The sequence below is a fragment of the Pseudogymnoascus verrucosus genome (genome assembly GCF_001662655.1).
Source record: "Pseudogymnoascus verrucosus strain UAMH 10579 unplaced genomic scaffold scaffold_26, whole genome shotgun sequence".
In the NCBI taxonomy this organism is placed as follows: domain Eukaryota; kingdom Fungi; phylum Ascomycota; class Leotiomycetes; order Thelebolales; family Thelebolaceae; genus Pseudogymnoascus; species Pseudogymnoascus verrucosus.
The window spans coordinates 83,191-95,781 of NW_017263677.1; the positions used below are offsets into that span (position 1 = coordinate 83,191).

Below are 12,591 nucleotides of genomic sequence, written 5' to 3' on the forward strand. Positions count from 1 at the left end.
TGGATATGGCGTGTGAGACGCCCCGTCTAGCAACATGTTGGACTGCCATGCATCAGTGTGGTATGTATTCTCCATTGACCAGGAACAAGGCCGAGCGGGAAATGCCGTTATATTTATACGCTTTAATCTCATACAAACCGCGAAGACATATATTTGTACGTACAGGAACGAGCAAGTCACGGTAAGCAAGGGGTGGGGGTGCGGCATTCCCGCTCCCGCTGCGGACCGAGGCCCGGGCTGCAAGGGAGGTTACTATATGTGCCTTATCTCGGTGGATTTGCGAGCCACCCCAGGCCAACTGCCGAGATCGTTTTGTTGGCTTTGAGGGTTGGGCGTGATGGGGAGAGCTGCTGTGGGGGCGTAGCTGGGGGATGCGTCATGACAAGGGATGTGACGGCTGGGTGGGCGCAGACGCCCATAAAGCTGGAAGTTGGGCGAGTCAGGCCATGTCAGAGGATCGAGACTGGGATTGGACGACGTTGGAGGTGGGTATGTGATGAGAAGGGAATCAGAGGGCCAAGTCTAGGATTCCACAATCTTCGAGACAGGTCTTGAGAGAATAATCGAATTCACAGCCGTGACCTCCCTATGTGTCAAAACCTGCGTTCATCCTATGATTGAGCAACGATAGATGCCAGCCCTCCCTATTAAGCTAATATACACATACATCTGACCACAGCATCCTAACTCCCCCAGATGACCCAAATTCACTCCCCCCTTCCCCTCTTCCTCCTCCCCCCCTCCTCCCCACCACCAGACCCAGATCCAACACCCCTCTTCCTTCCACCACCACCTCCCAGCCCAGCCATCCGCTGTGCCTCCCGAACAAGCCTCTCCCGATCCCTCGCCTCCCTCTCAGCTGTATGCGGATCCTTCGCAGCAGGAGCGACGTGGTTCTCTTTCCCAGACATTGCGCGAGGCCCCATCGGTGGACGAAACCCATCTTCCCCAGCGGCATCCCCGTTCTGCGCCGGGGGCGAATGTTGGCGGCGGCGGCGAGAGCGTGAACGCGAGCGGTGCTTGTGTGATGAGGATTTGTGGCCGTGGTCACGGTCGCGGTTGTGGTCTCTATCCCTCTCGCGGTCTCGCTCACGGTCTCTACCCTTCTCGCGTCCCCCATCTCGATTCCTCTCCCTCTCTCTATCCCGATCGCCACGCTCCCTATTGTAGTCCCGATCGCGGTCTCGGTCACGCCCGCCGTCACGGTCGCTATCCCTCTCTCGCCTCCGTCTCTCCCTGCGCTCGCGCCTGGCCTCTGCCTCCGCTTCGTCTTCAAGGACATCCTCTCCGGCGTCCCCAGCACCCTCGCCCTCTTCGCGCCGTCTCTCTCTACGCCGCCTCTCTCGCCTCCGCTCTCTGCTGCCATCAGAAGTAGACTCGTCTCTCCGACGACGGTGTCGTTCTCTCCTCTCACGTTTCGGCGACCTCGAGCGGGACCTTGACTTCGAAGCGTTACGCGGCTGGACTCCCTCTCCTCCCTCGGCTCCCTCACCATCCCACTCCACACGGCCATCCATCTCCGTCTCCGGCACCGCAGAAGATCCGCTCTCCCGCCTCGACTCACCAAACGGCGCTCTCCCACGCAGGTGCAGGATACTCGTGTTCGGCAGCCCCTCGCGCATGGCCTTCGGCCCTGTGGGCGCATTAATCGGCACATCCGCCAACGGCGGCGGCGCTTGAGTCGCGTACGCGCTACTTCGGGCTACATACGCGCCTCCATGGCCATGGCTCATAAACTGCGCCTGCTCGATCTCTTCCAGAGTCTGGATCGGCTTTGGGCCAGTGTCCAGGACGTCAGAGGGGGTGGTTAGGGGGTTAGTGGCAACCTGTGCGTCGCCTTCGGCAGTCATGCCGTTTGTCTCCGCATTGTCTGTGGCAGTTACTTCAGTTTCTGCCAGGGCGGACGGCGTACGGATTTCACGGCCAAACTCGTCAACATTAGATGCGGGCTCAGTACTCTGTTGCTCCTTGGGTCCTTGGGGCGCAGCGGATTCACTCACGTGGCCCGCAACGCTATTTTGGTAGTTGCCGTGTTGTGCGTACTCACCATGTCCGTACCCGCCCCCGCGGCCGTAGCCACCACGCCCTCTGCCTCTCCCACGGCCAGCAAAGCCGCCGCCGCCGTGGTGGCCATACTCATTGTACTGGTTGCGGCCGTAGCCACCTTGGCTATAGCCAGCACCGGCACCATGGTGTTGTTGGAAGGGGTATCCAGGCTTATGAGGGGCGCCATAGTCATTGTGGCCCATTCCCGCAGAAAGCGCAGCATTTGGATTGAAATTATTTTGTCCCATATTCCACTGTTGTCCGCCCCATCCACCACCACCTCCAAAGCCTTGTCCTGCCACGCCTTCGAATCCTCCCATGCCTCCCATTCCCATATTCATGCCGTTCATACCCATACCCCCGAATCCTCCATTCATAAACATGTTCTGCATCGCCATTGGATCCATCGACATTCCAGGCATTCCTGGGATTGTTAGCTAGTTACTTTTGTATCGCGAGGAATATGCATACCCATCATTGGAAATCCGCCAAACGCATTGGCTCCCATTCCATTCTGCATAGCCATCGCCATTTGCATCTGCATTTGGTTCATGTCGCCGGTCATGTTTGGGAAACCGCCCATCGCCGCGTTAAATCCACCTGTCATGCCAGGCATCCCCGCCCCTGCAGCGTCACCATTGGCGTCCTTTTCCCCTTCGTGCGTGGCCTCGTTCGCGTCGGTCGCGACCTCTCCAGCAGTTGTATCTTCTCCTGTATGTTCTTGGCCGGGCGCGATTTCCTGGGAACAGTTAGAGGGTGCGGACGAAGCAGATTCAGTCATATTACCTCAATTGATTGTTGTAGGATATCTTTCTGGTCTTCATTCACAGCTTCGCCATTCGTAACAGGTGTTCCATCAGCAGTCCCGTCTTGTTCAGACACCGGCGCCTGGTCCGTTATAGGTAGTGATTCCTCGGCCGTATCTTCAGCCGGAGCCTCTGAAATTGGCTCCTCGGGCGCTGTGACTGGAGCTGGAGCATCTTCGACTGGTGTGATTGGAGGTGTATCCTTGATTGCTTTTGCTTGCAGCGCGACTCTCTTCTTTTCTTCCGTCCTTAAGAACACCTTAATTGTAGTTCGGAGTGATTTGTGAGGTTTGCAGTCCTCTGCAGCTACTGGCGTATGTTCGCAGACCGGGCAAGACGATGGGAGGGAGGATTGGCCTAGAATAGCCTGTTAGTACTTTGTTTATCTCACGGAGGTTTCTGGGTACTTACAATCCTCGCAGATTGCTTGCTCGCAACATGGCAGGCGAAATGCATTCATTGCCAGTTTGCTGCATATTGCGCAACGCAGTTTGATGGGAATATCATCTTGAGAGAGCGAGCTGATACAGTTAGAATTGAACCGTCGTGGTGGTAAAAGACGCTTCCTACCTGATAAGCTCAGCCTGGGTGAACACCGTCGCGGCCATCTTGCCAAAGGAGGCCGTTCTCTGTCGTGTGCGTGTTTGGACTTTTCGAATCAGGTCATAGCTTTGACGCAGTTGGCCAAAGGTAGATATCAACGATGGGGTAGACGATTGCCAACGTCCATCTCTAGAACATATCCTGTGGTAGGTGAATGCCTCATTACCTTCAGATTCACAGCTGCAACAACAGGTCGGGTTTTACACGCGGCTGGCACGTGACTATGTCATATTTACGCTAGGTCTAATTCGGAAGTTTGTACCAAAGAAGAATACGGACTACCCATATTCAGGTTCAAAATACAGAACATGGCAAGTTTAGAAAGTGTTAACAAATCTTATTTAGATCTCTATATTATCTCTATATTTTAGGTTGGTTGAAAATAATCGCAAGATTTCTTCCCCCTCTCTTGTTAGACAGACCCTTACAAATGCAGCAATGACATAACCTATCAGAACCAGGGTCATATGAAAGCAGCAATCAACCCCCGACAACCCTGTCTTAATGTCTATTATCTCAGCTTTCTCTCTCGATTTCTGTTCTGCATTCTACGTTGAATAGAAGTTCTTACAATGAATCTACGAATACTACTTGTTTAGATCATGATACTGGGACCAATCACTATTGTGGATTGCTTCGTCTTTGTATTCCTACTTTTTCCTCAACAACTACTACACAATGGACTCTTCGACCTAATTACGTGCGGATTGCGAACTCTTCCATTTCTATGTACACTCACTCTCCCAGCTGCCCAAGACAAACGGCTAACCTACGGATAGTCATCAAGCTTCCCATCTCTATCGTCAATGATCGATATCTCCTCGGTCGTTTCACTACCAAACCCTTCGCCCGCAGAGCCACCCTCTTCGAGGATGCTGTCGTTCGCTGCGTCCACTATGGATTTACTAATATCAAACCGCCAATAGCCCGCATCTTCTTCGTTAAGGGCGTTTCATGGCCGTTTCTCAGGTATCGCATGCTCAGACATGGATATCTCTTCCTCCCAGTGCATTTGGAGGATATTGAACAGGTATGCTAGTCTTCAGTTTGGTGTGATCATTATTAATGTGATACAGGAAAGTTTGAAAGGTGTATGGATGATTGATGAGCCTTCTCTAAAGCCAGACATTGTGTTTTATTTTGCGCATGGTAGGTGCCTCACATGATATATCTCGTTGATAGCTCCCATCCACCTGCAGCATCTTTAATAATAATTGTGAACAGGTGGCGGATTTAGCATGGGCTCCGCTTACTTCTATCTCGAGTTCCTCCTTGTTACCCTCGAGCTGCTCCGCTCCAAATTCTCCAATCCCGCTATCTTCGCGTTGGACTACAGTCTCGCCCCTGAAAGCTCTTTTCCCTGCCAAGTTGAGCAAGCACTCGCTGGGTACAACTATCTCATCGCCACAAAGAAGGTTCCTCCTTCTCGCATTTGCATCGCCGGGGATTCAGCAGGCGGAACAATAATGCTCAGCCTTCTCCTCCGCCTCGCTCGTCCCAACGTAAATGGCCGAGTCTCCGGGGAGTTAAATGGGAATGCCAAATCGGTCCGCGCTGGGAGCAACAAACCCGGGATGGCTTGTCTCATCTCGCCATGGGCTACACTGGTGTCCCCAGCCCACTGCGACACCGAAAGCGACTACCTTGATACCTTTCGGCTGCATGTTTTCGCACACGGTTACGTAGGAAGGAAAGGCTCTGTCTACGATCCGGTCGCCAGCCCAGGCAGTTGCAAAGATGTAGACTGGTGGCGGCAAGCTGCTCCTCTGAGGGGGTTTGCCATTTCGTATGGCAGTGAGGAGGTGTTGGCGTCCGATATTCGCGACCTAGTGGAGTTATTGCACAGTTCTGGTGTGAGGGTTGTGGCAGATGAAGATGAAGGTGGAGTGCATGCGTGGCCTGTGGCAGGGCTCTTTTTAGGGAGCACGAAAGAATCGAGGATAAGGGGGGTCAGGAGAATGGTAGATCGAATCGCGGGGTTGATGGTGGAGGTATAGCTTGAAAAAGCGTTTACCACGGCGTCAATTCATATTTCACACACATATGTCCCATATTTTACCACTGCACCGGGTAGTCTTTCCAAATTATATAACTTAGCGTTTACGAGCATTTAAAGTGGACACAAAAATAAAACGCAATACTTAGTTTAATAAATAAAATAATTATTTTGGTATTTCTATAAAACACATTCCATAGATTCTTATAAAAGAACCTTCCACGACAGAAAACGAAGAATAAATAGAACAAATTCTTCGTTTCGGTATCAGTAAACTCCTTAACCAAACGCCATCTCCCATAAACCCTCACGGGCTCTTCCTTTGCCTCGCTCTCCGTCTCGACATCTCGACCAGAGTCATTACAGTCAACAGCACAACCGTCTGCCACCTCTCCCACTCATCCTCGCCCTCCGAATTCAGAATCCGCACCCCCAACCGCGCCCTCACCGTCCACCGTATCAATGCTCCCCTAGTATACCTCGCCAGCACCATCCCCTCCCGTCCCTTCTCCACCAGCTCCATATCGGCCTGGTCATCAAGCATCAGCGGCGACGACGTACGCCGCCACTCGTATTTCCGGCGCTCGCCATCTGCCCACATCCATTCAAACGCATACGTCCCATGCGTCCAGGAGCTTGTGCGTCGCAGCTCTTCCCACGCCATGCCCTCCATGCCCTCGAGGGCCGTGCTGGCACCTGTGCGCACACCGAACTGGTTGGTTCCTTTGAAGGTGGAGATGTTGGCTGCTCCAATGGGGGGGGTGGTGCGCGGGCCAGCATGCAGGACGACGGAGTGGGCACCGGCCGTGAAGGTGCTGTTGATGATTGTGTAGAGGGCTGGGCCGTCCTGGTTGGCGTGGAGGGTTATGTTCTGCATATCCAGGTTGTGGACAGAGTAGGTCTTGTAGTGGGGGTCTGTGGATTCGGGGGGGGGGACGTCAGAATCCGAAATAACGGAGGTGTCAGAGTATGCTGGGGGAGATGTGGAGGGCAGGTCAGTGCCTGTGCTGGAGTGCGTTTTTTGAGGGCCGTAATCTGATTCGACTGACGATGAGCCGCTGTGGGCTCTACGATGGCGTAGTTTGTGCAGTTCCATGGTGGCCATGGTGATTTATTGTGTAATTCAAGAAGCAAGGTAGTATAGCTGCTTCAGCTGTGTAAATAACAGGGGCACTCTGGTCGGTATCGATGGACCCATTGTAGATATATATACTGTTTTTGAGAACGGGGCCAACGTTTGTCACAGCCTCGCCGAGGGCGCTATTAAAATGCCAAGGATAATTTGGATCCATCAATTCGTATGCTGATTGGCCACAGTGTGTAGTAACTGGTAACCCTAAAGTCTATCGCAACTGGATGCGATTGGTCGTTCCGTTCAGGGATAGTCAGACGTCACATCAAATGGCTCAGCCTCGCAATATGGCAGCCCGGTACGCACCTGGTCACAACGATTGAAGAAGTTTCACATCAGAGGCGTTTTCGATGAGACTCTCTTTTGGCCTCACGCTTTGGAGACAACATCCTCGCCTCCGGAATGGGTTGATTTGAAGATTTATTATGTGCAGCTTGAGCGACACACTCCATCGGGATGGTGGTACTTCATGCCCAAAGGCAAGCCTAAGTTTGGCACACCTCCTCGCGATCCGGCGGAAGATCCAAATGATCTACCACTTCCATTCACCGATGACCCGACAGGTGGCGCAGATCCCTTTGATAAGAGGGTTGAGGACGCCTGGGATTGTAAAAAGGACTATGCTATGCCTGAGGAGGACTTTGTCACTCGCAATGTCCCTTATGAAGACAATATGCAGCCGCTTTTAGAGGGCTGGGCTAAGGCGCTGCTATGTATGCCTTCATTGCGGCAGGCGACGTTGGGTTTCTCAGTGGAGATCTTCGACAGCAGGTCTGCTGACGAAAATGATTTGTGCTTGGATGACTGGGAAGTCATCTACAAGGCGCCAGACAATCTCGGTTTGTCTCGTTGGGACAGTAATTTGGAACCCGAAGAGCGGCGAAATAGGCGTCTAACTTTTCACAATACTTATGGCTGGCGGCCAAACAAAGATATCATGGATATGTTGCAACGTGTTAGAGAGGATAACTATCCGGGAACTAAATCGGTGGTATTGGATGTTGATTCTTGGGGCGATATTTTAAGATAGGCATGTTGATGGGAACAAGAAACGATCGGTTTACACGCGGGCGACTCGGTGACCGAATAAATATATATTTGTCGATGGATAACGACCTTTCGAGCCCCGGATTATAAATTGAAAACCCACAACCAAACGTAAGTTCTATATCAACGCTTCGCCTTGTACAAGAATACACCCTAGTTCCACGCTGAGCCCGTTTACAGCATAGCCATCACACCAGCAACGCCAGCAACGAGTCCAACACCGGGAATGGCAAGCATGCTGGCAGCACCCTTAGCATTAGAACCAGTGCATTCTTTGTTGTATTCATCTGTCGCTGACGCGGGGATGGTGACCTCTGGACAGTAGTTCTTGAAGCAGCTGCAAGGTGTTAGAGTTTGGGGAAGAGAGGAGGCGGTGTGAAGGCACTTACTCGAGCTCGGTCTTGAGGACGCCGCATGCGCATGAAGCATCAGTGCACTTGTCTAGGGCATTGGTAAGGGGCTGGATGCAAGTTGACAGCGAACTTTGGGGGGAGATATCAGCATATATGACCATGATTGGCCTTTAGGGAAGTACGAACGTAACGTCTTTGCAACTAGAGAGATCGTCGGTTTGTGGGCGGGCGCACGCGAAGCCAATGGCACCAGCCACGAGGAAGAAGAGACTCGAACGCATCTTGATAGGGAGGTTTGATATGGTTTAGGTGGAAAATATAATAAAGCGTGAGGATGAGTAAGAGCAGAGAATGGCCAAGACAAGGCAAAACAGGGAGATAGTCAGGTTAAGTAGTATAGGTCTCCCCACAAAGTGGTTCTGCACATCAAGGAGTCAGGGTGAGGCTACTGGAACTAATGCGGCACAGCAGGCAGTCAGATCAGCCCTGAAATCAAATAGCCCTGGCAGGGGCGTTAACCCCGTTAGTGCTCACGCTTAGGCTTCTCTGTAGGGAGTAATGGGGCCTATAATATGCCACAGCCGTGCTCATTGGCGAAAGTTAAATGCGTCGGGCCAGCCGGCGAGTGAGATAAGGTCAAATTTGAAAGGGGGAGCAAATACGAGCAGGGGTTGGTTGTCACAAAGGCCGGAATGCATTGCGCTAAAAACTCTAACTGGGCTTGATCTGCCTCGGATCCGTTCCTTCGCGTGTCTTCTGCTCTTTTACCCTTTTCGCTTGACTTGACGGCCCTCAGCCACTGTAGATCCAATAATCCTCCTGACATCTGACATGACAGCAAACAGATATTGTGCCCCTCAACGACGATGATTTTATTTATAGAATAACCCAGACTTTTACAGAACATATGACACTGACATGTATAACAGCTGCCTGGGCTGGCAGATATTGTATTAGAACCGACGATACAGGCCCACCTAAGTACCAAGACAATGAATGGCAGGTGCTTATATTCCGTTTCGGCAGGCACCAAGGGTCCGAAATGTGCAATTTCCCGCTAGACTGCTACAGCCTAACCAGGGTTTCGTTAACCTCTTTCAACTCACCGAGTGAGCCCCATTAAGCCCCATATATTTTCCAACTTGTTCCAGGGAATTACCAACTCAGTTGGTTGGCTCCTTTTTCGCTGCTCGTATAGCTGATATACATGATTGGCTGGTACGGGGTTCCCACATCGTCCAAAGGTGGAAATCGATAAAAGAGATTTGACACCTCGCGTATATTTGCTACTTAGGACTCATGTTTGTGACGTGTCTAGCGACGGGAGGCATTTGATCAAAGGCTTGTTTATAGGTGGGTAGGCAATTACCGAAGGCGCTGGCGGTATAAAGCTGCGAGTGGCGCAAGGGGCGTCGCTAGAATGCTAATGGCGCTGTCAGCCGGAGAGGGATGAGGCTGTGGAGCTGAAAGAGAGAAGGGGCTGAAAGGAGATCCAGTGATCACACCCAACTCATATTACTTATGGCCGTGGTGGAAATGGTGGGTTAGCTGAAATTCCACGACGGAAGTACCTTCTCTTTCTTGACGTGACGATCAACAGCTACCATCTGAGGCTGGGGGAGGCATGACGTTAACACGTGCATGTGTGCACCAAGTGCAAGTTTATAGACACAAACAGTCAAATAAATCAACCACTGGATATAATACATATTATACATTTGGTCCATGTCTAAGCAGGCCTCTTTCTATGCAGCTATATCACTTTGTTATAGGCGCCTGGTGTGACGCCAGCTTCTCCCATTCAACCGCGAGAAGTCTTGCTTGCTTTCCTTCCTCAGACGATCCGTGTAATCTTGCGGTCCTCTCATACAAGGCAGCAACCTCAACAACTGCATCCCTGATCCTAGATGCAGCAGCTTTGAGCAAATAGGTCTCTTTTAATGGGTCTTCGTCTGGCATCATGAAAGCCAGCTTATAATAACCTTCTGGGTTATCAAACTCAAGCGCTGCTTTCTTGAAGCTCATCCTCGCCTCCTCCTTCTTGCCATCTCGATACGAGAGATTTCCTTGCTGGACCAACGCGTTGCCAATCTCAGCATCGACGGAGCCGTCACGCGGAGTCTCTGCGACTTTCTGAAACATCTCGGCAGCTTCGGCGTGCTTCTTCTGGCGGTCCAGGATGCGGCCGTACATTACCATTGCCTCTGCATTTCCTTGATTGGCGTAGAATTTGAGCTTGGTCATGGGTATTAGCAGACCTGGGTGGTGAAGATTGTCCTGCAGCAAAGATCTGTTCATGACGGCGACGATGGAACTTAAATCGCCAAGCGTTGCGGCGCAGATCATCATATTTTCTCCCATCTTCCTTAGAGGGAGAGCAGGATTCTTATTCAGGATCCTGCTAACCATGGCCAAGGTAAGAGGATCTATTTTGTGTTCTGTGATGGTTAGATACGCCTCGATCACGGGACTGGCGGCTCACCTCTACAGAAACGGATCTCCCAGCCAGGTTCTGCCACCGCATTGCAATAAGAGCGTAAAAGCTCGATTGAATCCTCCGGTTCAATCTTTAAGGCGCCCGCCTTTTTGGCGAGTGTGAATTGAGCAATAGTAGCTTTTCGATCCCCGATTAGCGCCTCTATCCATCCTCGCCGTTGACTTTGGTGATCTGGTCGGCCTTGGGCGTTTAAAGATCTCGATTGCCGGCGAGTAGAGGGTGCTGCCTTTGGCACCTGAATTTTGCATGCATGAGTGCTCGAGAATGGTCGTATCGAGGGTTTAATACAGCGACTCAATGCGCCTCTGCTGTGCGCGCCGAGAAGAGCTACCATCGACTGCATTTTGAGTTGGCTGGAGCCAATGGGCCAAATGGCCCTTAAAATTGGCGCGGATAGTGTGTGGTGTTTGCAGAGGTCTTTCGCATGTAAGAGAAATCCGAAATAATTGATATAATATCAAGGGGCGTTCATACTCTTCGATTATGAAATACAGAATGCCTCAAGATGCGGTGGTTGCTCACGTGCAAAATAAACTCGTGGTCCGTGCACGATACCAAATTCTCTACGGTAGCCAAGAACTTTATCGCGGGACTTTCTCAAAAAAAGTTGAAACGCCATCCTGCACCCTGCATGACGGCCCTCGCTCAAAACGAACTCTTCTAATGTTCTCACGAATCCTCAGCTCGGCGCGCAATATCGTCCCCTTCAACAAGCACGACGAAGCGGCCAAGAACGAGAAGAAATCACCCGGCGGGCGATCTCTGACGAAGCAAACGACCGAGAAGAAATCCGGTACCCCAAAATCAACAATGGTTACGACGAGGCAGCAAAGCGGTGCGAGTGCGACGTTAATAAACCCCGATGACAGCAATGCCAATGTGCCGAACGAGTTACTATCTGAGAGCGCGAAGAAGCGTAGGCGCACTGAGTTGAGCAAGAAAGCGGCGACAGAGGAAGAGACACCCACGAAACGACGAAAGCTACCTGTGCGGAATAAGGACGAAAATTCTCCAGGCGTAGCACAGAGCCACCTTGCCGTGGAAATACCACTCAAGGAGTTGTCCGAGGAACCTACTGCTACACCAACGGCAAAGTCAAAGAAGGCCACCCCGAAGTCAACACCAAAAGGAAAGCGGAATGCTAAGGCAGCGGATGCGGAGCCTGCAGAAGAGAGTGCCACTTCCACAGAACAGAAAGAGCTTGCGGAGAAGGATACCATTGCGACAGCCGTCGTCGACGCGCCCGTGGCAAAACCTAAGCATAAGAAGTTTGGCGACAACGACCCTGTCGAAGTTGTAGCAGCCCTAGAGCCAGAGCCAGAGAGGATACAAGAGGACGAGGATGAGAGCTCGGATGACGATGCCCCAGAGGAAGTTGGCACTGAAGCTGCGCAAAGCAAAGCTCTAGGAGCTGCACGCGAAGCTGCGAAGGCGGCAGAACAGTAAGCTACCCTTCCCCCAACTACGTCAAACTATAGCTAATCTTGTCGTTTCAGAAAAGAGGCAGCTGAGCGCCAGAAGCGCAAAGACCGCGATGCGCAGCTAAAAGCACAAGCTAAGGCCGCCAAGAAGCGGAAGCACGCGGAGGAGGAGCTGGATGAGTCTGCCACCATTGAAAACTCAAGCATAACCGTCGAGCCGGTAGGACGGGCATCAAAGCCCAGGTTCGACCGCACAACTCTGCCAGATCTGCTTCCGGAAGATTTCCTAGAGGACGCCAGCTCGGAGGATGAGGCTCCAGTGCAAGTTGAGAAGCCGCGAGTGTCGAAGAAGATCAAGTTCGCTTATGAGGAGAAGAAGCCGAAAGACAAGAAGTTGGGATCAACCACGTATCGCGTGGCGCAGGTGGAGAAGGCGGGGTTTGCACCGAAGGCATCTCGCAATACTTTGTCGGTGAAGGCGAGTCTTCAGGGGAGTCGCAAGGGGCAGGTTAGGAAGCCGGTTTCGAGTGGGTTTGTTGTAGCGAAAAGAGCAAGGGCTTGATGATTGCTTTGGGGGTCGTACACGTCTTGAATATACCAATGAAGATAAATTCTATGGACCACTGAGGATTTCTGGAAACTATTCGGCATGTGACTCGAGTAGTAAGTCTCAGGGGGGGAATCATGGCA

General features: G+C 51.8%; 7 protein-coding genes across 7 annotated transcripts; 3 read left to right on the top strand and 4 right to left on the bottom strand.

Moving 5' to 3' along the window:
- Positions 1-707: 707 nt before the first annotated feature.
- VE01_06701 (uncharacterized protein) lies at positions 708-3,616 on the bottom strand (the record flags this gene model as incomplete). Its single annotated transcript, XM_018276141.2, has 5 exons — positions 3,423-3,616; positions 3,264-3,373; positions 2,833-3,209; positions 2,518-2,785; positions 708-2,470 (listed from the first exon to the last, which is right to left on the bottom strand). Exons 1-5 carry the CDS (start codon positions 3,458-3,460, stop codon positions 708-710), a joined length of 2,556 nt encoding a protein of 851 aa, XP_018129796.1. The 5' UTR covers positions 3,461-3,616.
- Positions 3,617-3,728: 112 nt separating this feature from the next.
- On the top strand, positions 3,729-5,592 carry VE01_06702 (uncharacterized protein). Its single transcript, XM_018276142.2, has 5 exons — positions 3,729-3,826; positions 3,892-4,184; positions 4,235-4,485; positions 4,532-4,604; positions 4,680-5,592. Exons 2-5 carry the CDS (start codon positions 4,058-4,060, stop codon positions 5,450-5,452), a joined length of 1,224 nt encoding a protein of 407 aa, XP_018129797.1. The 5' UTR covers positions 3,729-3,826; positions 3,892-4,057; the 3' UTR covers positions 5,453-5,592.
- Positions 5,593-5,758: 166 nt separating this feature from the next.
- On the bottom strand, positions 5,759-6,556 carry VE01_06703 (uncharacterized protein; the record flags this gene model as incomplete). Its single annotated transcript, XM_018276143.1, has 1 exon — positions 5,759-6,556. One exon carries the CDS (start codon positions 6,554-6,556, stop codon positions 5,759-5,761), a length of 798 nt encoding a protein of 265 aa, XP_018129798.1.
- Positions 6,557-7,052: 496 nt separating this feature from the next.
- VE01_06704 (uncharacterized protein) lies at positions 7,053-7,613 on the top strand (the record flags this gene model as incomplete). The annotated part of the gene is made up of 1 exon (XM_018276144.1): positions 7,053-7,613. One exon carries the CDS (start codon positions 7,053-7,055, stop codon positions 7,611-7,613), a length of 561 nt encoding a protein of 186 aa, XP_018129791.1.
- A 191-nt stretch (positions 7,614-7,804) lies between these two features.
- Positions 7,805-8,397, bottom strand: VE01_06705 (uncharacterized protein; the record flags this gene model as incomplete). Its single annotated transcript, XM_059463827.1, has 2 exons — positions 8,170-8,397; positions 7,805-8,112 (listed from the first exon to the last, which is right to left on the bottom strand). The coding sequence occupies exon 2, from the start codon at positions 8,057-8,059 to the stop codon at positions 7,805-7,807; it is 255 nt and encodes an 84-aa protein (XP_059319650.1). The 5' UTR covers positions 8,060-8,112; positions 8,170-8,397.
- Positions 8,398-9,677: 1,280 nt separating this feature from the next.
- On the bottom strand, positions 9,678-10,953 carry VE01_06706 (uncharacterized protein). The gene is made up of 2 exons (XM_018276146.2): positions 10,466-10,953; positions 9,678-10,421 (listed from the first exon to the last, which is right to left on the bottom strand). Exons 1-2 carry the CDS (start codon positions 10,821-10,823, stop codon positions 9,742-9,744), a joined length of 1,038 nt encoding a protein of 345 aa, XP_018129793.1. The 5' UTR covers positions 10,824-10,953; the 3' UTR covers positions 9,678-9,741.
- A 190-nt stretch (positions 10,954-11,143) lies between these two features.
- Positions 11,144-12,463, top strand: VE01_06707 (uncharacterized protein; the record flags this gene model as incomplete). Its single annotated transcript, XM_018276147.1, has 2 exons — positions 11,144-11,922; positions 11,977-12,463. 2 exons carry the CDS (start codon positions 11,144-11,146, stop codon positions 12,461-12,463), a joined length of 1,266 nt encoding a protein of 421 aa, XP_018129794.1.
- Between the last annotated feature and the right edge of the window lie 128 nt (positions 12,464-12,591).